Source organism: Mastomys coucha, unplaced genomic scaffold, assembly GCF_008632895.1.
Source record: "Mastomys coucha isolate ucsf_1 unplaced genomic scaffold, UCSF_Mcou_1 pScaffold18, whole genome shotgun sequence".
Lineage (NCBI taxonomy): Eukaryota > Metazoa > Chordata > Mammalia > Rodentia > Muridae > Mastomys > Mastomys coucha.
The window spans coordinates 20,383,304-20,392,231 of NW_022196900.1; the positions used below are offsets into that span (position 1 = coordinate 20,383,304).

The 8,928-nt window shown below is 39.8% G+C and overlaps 1 protein-coding gene across 8 annotated transcripts in view; it reads right to left on the reverse strand.

The window, feature by feature from the left end:
• The window catches only part of Ptbp3 (polypyrimidine tract binding protein 3), an 85,336-nt gene that overhangs the window by 31,038 nt on the left and 45,370 nt on the right, over positions 1-8,928 (reverse strand). For all 8 annotated transcript variants that reach the window (XM_031377545.1, XM_031377542.1, XM_031377543.1 and 5 more), the window contains one exon: positions 5,573-5,719. In XM_031377545.1, the coding sequence (XP_031233405.1) occupies positions 5,573-5,719 (147 nt within the window). The remainder of the gene's footprint in view (positions 1-5,572; positions 5,720-8,928) is intronic.

Sequence of the window (8,928 nt, forward strand, 5' to 3'; positions counted from 1 at the left end):
TTTAACCATGAACAAGGTTCTTATTTGTAATCTATAAAAACAATTTTCATTGAAGAACTCTAATAGTGTGAGCGACAGTTCAACGGTATAGTACCCGCTTTTCATGCTTAAGGCTCTCAATTTGATACCCCAAAAGGAAAATGAAATGTCATTATGTCCTAAAACAAGGATTATGTACAGGAAATATTCCTGTACTAATGTGGAAAATTCTAATAATTTTATAAATGCAGTTCTCATAACAATCAACATAACAAAAAAGTTGGAGAAATCTTGCCCTAGAGCAAGAATACATGGAAAATTCTCTTTGTATTTAAAAAAAAAAATGCATTCTAAATACTTATCCTTTTATTAATCATTTTATTTGTTTATATTTCAAATGATATTCCCCCTTTCTAGTTACCCCTCCAAAAATTCCCCTTCCCACCCACCCTTCTCCCTCCCCTTTGCCTCTATGAGGGTGCTCCTCCACTCACTCACGCCTCACCTCTCTTAGCAACCCCCTTCACTGGATCATCAAGCTTCCACATGACCAAGGACCTCCTCTCCCACTGATGTCAAATAAGGACATCCTCTGCTACATATGTATCTGGAGCAGTGGATCTCTCCATTTGGTTGGTGGTTCAATCTCTGGGAGCTCTGGGTGATTAGGTTAGTTGATATTGTTCTTCCTATGGGGTTATAACCCCATTCAGCTCGCTGAGTCCTTCTCCTAACTCTTCCATTGGGGTCCCCAGGCTCAGTTGGATGGATGGCTGTGTGTATTGGTCAGGTGCTGGTAGAACTTCTCAGGCAACAGCCATACCAGGACCAGGCTCCTGTCAGCAAGTGCTTCTCAGCATCAGCAATGGTTTCAGGGTTTGGTGTTTGGGATGGATCCCTAGGTGGAGTGGTCTCTAGATGGCCTTTCCTTCAGTCTCCTTTCCATTTTTTGTTCCTGTCTGTGATGGTCTGTATATGCTCAGCCCAGGGAGTGGTACTATTACAAGGTATGGCCCTGTTGGAGTGGGTGTGGCCTTGTTGGGAGTGGGCGTGACCTTGTGGGTGTGGGCTTTAGGGGGCTCATCCTAGATGCCTGGAAGTTAATATTCTGCAAACAGCCTTCAGATGAAAAAGTAGAACTCTCAGCTTCTCCTGCACCATCCCTGCCTGGATGCTGCCATGTTCCTACCTGGATCATAATGGACTTAACCTCTGAACTTGTAAGCCAGCCCCAATTAAATGTTGTCTTTACAAGAGTTGCCTTGGTCATGGTGTCTGTTCACAGCAGTAAAACCCTAAGACATTGTCTTTCATTTGGACAGAAACATTTCTGGGTTAACAATTTCGAGTTGGGTGTGTGGCCCCATCTCTCAACTGGAGGCTGTGCCTATCTACTGGAAGTGGTCTCTACAGGTTCTATCTCCCCTTTGTTGCATATTTCAGCTAAAGTCATCCCTGTTGGGTCCTGGGAGCCTCTTGCTTTCCTGGCATCTGGGACTTTCTAGTGGCTACCCCCAGTCCCACTGCTATATATCCCCATCTCCCACTGCTATATATTTCTATTTGATTTTCTGACCCTCTGGTACTTTTGTCCCTTCTAATACCTAACCCTGCCTGCCTCTTTTTTCCCTCCCTCTCCTCTGTCCCTCCCAGGTCCCTCCATCCTTCTATCTCTTGTGATTATTTTGTTTCCCCTTCTATGTAGGGTTGAAGCATCCACACTTTGGTCTTCTTCTTAAGCCCCACATGGTTTGTGGATTGTATCATGGGTATTCTGAGCTTTTCAGCTAATATCCACCTATCAGTGAGTACATATCATGTGTTTTCTTTTGTGTTTGGGTTACCTCACTCAGAATGATATATATTTTTAAAGAGTTTATTTATTTAATATATATGAGTACACTGTCATATGATTACAGATGGTTGTGAGCCACCATGTGGTTACTGGGAATTGAACTCAGAACCTCTGGAAGAGCAGTCAGTGTTCTTGACCACTGAGCCATTTCTCCAGCCCCAGGGTGATATTTCCTAGTTCCATCCATTTGCCTGTGAATTTCATGAAGTCACTGTTTTTAATGGTGAGTAGTACTCCATTGTATAAACATACCATATTTTCTGTATCCATTCTTCTGCTGAGGGACATCTAGGTTGTTTCCAGCTCCTGGATATTATAAATAAGGTAGCTATGAACATAGTGGAGCATGTGTCTTTGTTATATGTTGGAGCATCTTTTGAGTATATGCCCAGGAGTAAATACCTGGGTCCTCAGGTAGTACTATGTCCAATTTTCTAAGAAACAGCCAGACTGATTTCCAAAGTGGCTTTACCAGCTTGCAGTCCTACCAGCAATGGAGGAAGTGTTCCCCTTTCTCCACATCCTCACCAGCATCTGATGTCACCTCAGTTTTTGATCTTAGCCATTCTGACAGGTGTGAGGTGGAATCTCAGGGTTGTTTTGATTTGCATTTCGCTGATGACTGAGGACTGAACATTTCTTTAAGTGCTTCTCACACATTCAGGATTCCCCAGTTGAGAAATCTTTGTTTAGCTCTGTTCCCCATTTTATAAAGGGTTATTTGGTTCTCTGGAATCTCACTTCTTAGGTTCTTTGTATATTTTAGATATTAGTCCTCTATTGGATATAGGGTTGGTAAAGATCTTTTCCCAATTTGAGGGTTGCCCTTTTGTCCTACTGACAATTTCCTTTGCCTTACAGAAGCTTCCAATTTTATAAGATCCCATTTGTCGATTATTGATCTTAGAGCATGTTCTGTTCAGGAAATTTTCCCCAGTGCCGATGTGTTCAAGGCTCTTCCCCACTTTCTCTTTTACTAGATCCAGTGTATCTGGTTTTATGTGGAGGTCCTTGATCTACTTGGACTTGAGCTTTGTACAAAGAGATAAGAATGGGTTGATTTGCATTCTTCTACATGCTAACCACCAGTTGAACTAGCAAATATTGGTTATCCAATATTTGTTGAAAATGCTGGCTATTTTCTACTGGATGGTTTTGGCTTCTTTGTCAAAAACCAAGTGACCATAGGTGTCTGGGTCTTCAATTCTATTCTATTGATCTACCTGCCTGTCTCTGTACCATGCAGTTTTTATCACTACTGCTCTGTATTATAGCTTGAGGTCAGGGATAGTGATTCCCCCAGAAGTTCTTTTATTGTTGAGCATAGTTTTCGATATCCTGGTTTGTTTGTTTTTTTTAATTTGTCGTTCCAGATGAATTTGAGAATTGCTCTTTCTATCTCTGTGAAGAATTGAGTTGAAATTTGATGGGGATTGTATTGAATCTATAGATTGCTTTCAGTAAGATGGCCATTTTTACTATGCTGATCCTGCCAATCTATGAGCATGGGAGATCTTTCCATCTGAGGTCTTCTTCTTCGATTTCTTTCTTCAGAAACTTGATGTTCTTGTCATACAGATCTTTCACTTGTTTAGTTAGAGTCACACCGAGATATTTTATATTACTTGTGACTATTGCGAAGGTTGTCATTTCCCTAATTTCTTTTTCAGCCCATTTATCCTTTGAGTAGAGGAAGGATACTGATTTGTTAGAGTTAATTTTATATCAAGCCACTTTGCTAAAGTTGTTTATCAGCTGTAGAAGTTCTCTGGTAGAATTTTAAGGTGGATTATATATACCATCATATCATCTACAAATAGTGATATCTTGACTTCCTCCTTCCCAATTTGTATCCCTTTGATCTCCTTTTGTTATCTAATTGCTTGGCTAGAACGTCAAGTACTATATTGAATAGACAGGAGGAGAGAGGGCAGCCTTGTCTAGTTCCTGACTTTAGTGAGATTGCTTCAAGTTTCTCTCCATTTAGTCTGATGTTGGCTATTGGTTTGCTGTATATTACTTTTATTATGTTTAGGTATGGACCTTGAATTCCTGATCTCACCAATATTTTTAACCTAAATACTTATCCTTATACCCACAGACCACCTTTCATCAAAGAAGCTTCACTTTGCACCAGATGGAAACCATTACTGAAAAGCATACCTGGTCAAAATTCAGAGAGCAACTGGGTCAGGGGCCCAGGCCCAACGATACATTTACAACACAATTCCTGCATCCAAAGCTCAAGAACATCATGGGGGGAGGGAGAAAGAGACTGTGTAAGCCAAAAGACAGGAAGTCTGTTGTGAGACTGTATCTCCTAGAAATGACAGGGAAGCCACATCCATAATACCTACCTCAATATATGGCTGCCTAAACAAGAACACCCCCCATAGATAAACACACTAAACTGGTAGAGAGAAATCTCACATGTCTCTACTCTTAAACAAAGAGCCACCAATTAACAACAGTTGAGCAAGAGAGAATTAGCCTTCCCGGAGGTGAGTATTCAAACTGGTTATCCAATACCACGTGGTCAACCCTGAAATCATATACACAGAAGCAACACTAAACAGAATCAGCAAGCTACACAGAGAAACCCTGTGTGTAAAGTTGAGGATGGATAATAAGAAAAGCAAATGCATAATAATAATAATTAAAGAAAGAGCAGTTGTGAATTTGAGAAGGAATGTGGGGAATGGGAGGGGCTGAAGAAAGGAGAAGAAAAGAGGAAAATGAAATTAATTATATTCAATTTTAAAAGATATTTAAAAAAATAAAATACATGGGACTGGAGAAATGGCTCAGTGGTGAAGAGCACCGGCTGCTCTTCTAGAGAATATGGGTTCAATTCACAGCCCTGACATGACAGCTTACATTTGTCTGTAACTCCAGTTCCAGCACATCTGGCACCTTCACACAGTCATCCATGCAGACAAAACACCCATGCATATAATAGACAGATGTACAAACAGACACACACACTTTTTAAAAATGCACTTGCTTTGTAGACAAGTTTTTTTTTTCATGTTAAATCAAATTTCTATTTAACCATTTAAAATGAATCTGGAAAGACACAAAAGACTCATCATAAACTGTATCAAAATAAAAACCAGAAATAAAAGCAGTATGTTGTTAGACTATTCCACAGACACTTGAGGAGTCAAAACTCATTTAAAGGAAAATTCTGAACAATTCTCTACATCTTAAACTACCTCTCTAACATCTCAACCAAGAACTACTTTTAGCTAGAGATGCAGACCCTGGGAGAGTGCTTAACAAACATACACAAAGGACCCTAGAAGGCAAACTCAAGGCTTTTGATTTCTGTCAAAACAAGTGTAAATCCAGCTATCTCCAGCACTTCTTTCATATTTCTGATTTTAGGAGGTACAGGATTTTATCTTAATTATGAAAACAGTTTTTTGGGGTGGGGGGGTGTTACTTCTTGCTTTTTTTGAAAAAGTTTCCCTGAGAAGTCCGGCTTCCCATTTCTAGAATTACAAGAATGTTAGCCAGGCACAGCCCAATGTTATTTCTAATACTACAACTTCCAAAGTTTCCAAACGAAACTGTTTGAAATTTTATGCATTTACATATACATATGAAATCCTAATAAAGTGTACTAAAAAGAAGAAACATATAGATAGTGGATCTTCTCTAAGTATAGAAAGTTACTTTTAAATTATGATACCACATATTTATATAATTATTCTTACAGATGCCTATAGTACTTACAGCCTGATTAGGTAGATTGTCAGTCTTAAGTTCTCGGTGATTGGAATACTGGATATAAACAGGCTGACTTCGAAGATGAGGAGTAACAGGAGTGTAATAATTTATCATAGTAACAGCAGCTTCTTCAGAAGCCATTTCTAAAAAGGCCTGCAATAAACACAAGAAGATAGTTAAGAATCATTCCATATTGGTCTAAACTTGTGCTTTCTCAGCATACATGACATTGTCCCTAAGGGGATAAAATTAATTTGAAAAACTGGATCCAATAAAAGTTTCCAACTTAGGAAACTGCCAAGAGATTAAATTATTTTGTTATGTTTTATGTTTGTTTTTTAATTTCTATTTCTTCAAATGCCTAAAAATAAAAATAAATCTTTACATCACCATTACAAATGAATATTCTTAGGAGCTATAATTTAAATTTTTTTTTGTAAAATCTTGGGCTAAACTGCTAGATTACACAAAAGAGATACTAGAATTTCATTCAATAAAGACAAATAAGGAGGTTAAAAACAACAAACAGTCCAAGTGTGAGTGTGGCAGTATACACCTTTAGTCCCAGCTCTGGGAGAGCCTCGGAGTTTCAGGACACCCTGGTACATATCATAGTAAGTCTCTACTTTAAAACAAACAAGCTCTTCTTCACCTGCTTGCCTTGTGGGACTGAGCAACTGCTAGATCCTTGGACTTCCATTCACAGCTGCTGCTGACCATTGTTGGGAGTTGGACTACAGACTGTATTTTTCCCAAACCTTGGGAGAAAGGACATGATATAGATGTACCACTGAGAGCTGAGAATGACACAGGCCTCCATTCTTTCAACATTGGCCTGCTATGCACATCAACCACTTGCAACAAAGTCACTGAGTGAAGTAAAGCAGAGTATTCCAGGATTTGAGGAAGCAGCATGAAGAATTCTTTGTGATTCAGGTGGAGAGGCAATAAGTTACTGTTCCCACACAGGCTCCAGGCTCACTGAAGTATTCTTCCAATAGTTCCCTCATTATTAGACCTCTCAAGATTTTATTCCAATTGGAGGAAGTAAGTATGTCCATTATAGCCCATAAGAATCAAAGTTTAAGGCTCCCATAGAGTATCTGGCATGGATTTGCACTGCTTTCAACACTGATTAAAGAAGATTCTTTTTGCAGAGGGTGGAGGTTAAAGCAGAGATTCATAATTGAATTGGCCCAAGTATTGAGAATAAAAATTCATTTTTCTCTCCGGAGGGACAGGGGATCCACAGCCCTCTCTGCCCCTTACCTGCAAGCAGAGAGCTTGCCTCCAGGGAGTGCTCTGACCCAGGGACTCAGGGTGAGATCTCCATTTTCTCTCCAGTGACTTTCTAAGGCGGGACCAGCCAGGAGGCACAGGCCTCAGAAGTGGCAGGGCAGCAGGGACAGGATCCTTTCTACCTCCCTCTACACCTCGGAGGGACAGCAGATCCACAAACCTTTCTGCACCTTTCCCTTAAGAGGAGAGCCTGTCTCCAGGGTGTGCTCTGACCCCAGGACTCAGGAGGGACAACTGATCCACAGCCCTCTGCACACGGGTTTTACCATAGGAGAGCTGATCTCCCAGAAGTGCTGATACAGGCTTACAGACCCACAGGAGGAACAAGCTCCATCCAGAGACAGCAAGAACATCTGACATCAGAAATCAACAGATGGTGAAAGGCAAACACAAGAATCTTACCAACAGAAACCAAGACTACTTGGCTTCATCAGAACCCACCACAGCAAGTCCTGGATATCCCAAAACACCAGAAAAGGAAGATTTGGATTTAAAATCATATTTCACAATGGTGATAGAGGAATTTAAGAAGGACATGAATAACTCCCTTAAAGAAATACAGGAGAACACAGGTAAACAGGTTCAAGCCCTTAAAGAGGAAACACAAAAATCCCTTAAAGAATTACAAGAAAGCACAAGCAAACAGGTGAAGGAATTGAACAAAACCATCCAAGACCTAAAAATGGAAGTAGAAACAATTAAGAAATCACAGAGAGAGACAACTCTGGAGATAGAAGTCCTAGGAAAGAGAGGCAGGCAGATTTCTGAGTTCGAGGGCAGCCTGGTCTACAGAGTGAGTTCCAGAACAGCCAGAGCTACACAGAGAAACTCTGTCTCGAAAAACCAAAAAAAAAAAAAAAAGAAATCCTAGGAAAGAAGTCAGGAATCATAGGTGCAAGAAAGCATCACCAACAGAATACATGAGATAGAAGAGAGGATCTCAGGGGCAGAAGATACCATAGAAAACACTGACACAATAGTCAAAGAAAACACAAAGTGTAAAAAGTTCCTAACCCAAAACATCCATGAAATCCAGGACACAATGAGAAGACCAAACCTAAGGATAATAAGTATAGAAGAGAGTGAAGACCTCCAACTTAAAGGGGCAGTAAATATCTTCAACAAAAATTATAGAAGAAAACTTCCCTAACCTAAAACTTCTCTTTCCCTAAAGAAAGAGATGCCCATGAACATATAAGAAGCCCATAGAACTCCAAATAGACTGGACCAGAAAAGAAATTCCTTCCGCCACATAATAGTCAAAACACCAAATGCACACAACAAAGAAAGAATATTAAAAGCAGTGAGGGAAAAAGGTCAAATAACATATAAAGGCAGACCTATCAGAATTATATCAGACTTCTCGCCAGAGACTATGAAAGCCAGAAGATCCTGGGTTGATGTCATGCAGACCCTAACAGAACACAAATGCCAGCCCAGGCTACTATACCCAGCAGAACTCTCAATTACCATAGATGGAGAAACCAAAGTATTCCATGACAAAACCAAATTTACACACTATATTTCCACAAATCTAACCCTTCAAAGGATAATAAAGGGAAAACTCCAACACAAGGAGGGAAACTACATCTTAGAAAAAGTAAGAAACTAATCTTCCAACAAAACTAAAAGAAGATAGCCACATGAACAGAATTCCAACTCTAACAACAGAAATATCAGGAAGTAACAATTACTTCTCCTTAATATCTATTAATATCAATGGACTCAATTCCCCAATAAAAAGACATAGACTATCAGACAGGACACAACATTTTGTTGCATACAGGAAACCCACCTCAGTGACAAAGACAGACACTACCTCAGAATAAAAGGATGGAAAACTATTCTCCAAGCCAACGGTCCCAAGAAAAAAGCTGGAGTAACCATTCTAATATCGAATAAAATCGACTTCCACCCTAAAGTGATCAAAAAAGATAAGGAGGGACACTTCATACTCATCAAAGGTATGATCTACCAAGATGTACTCTCAATTCAGAACCTCTATGCTCCAAATCCAAGGGCATCTACATTCATAAAAGAAACTTTACTAAAGCTCAAAGCAC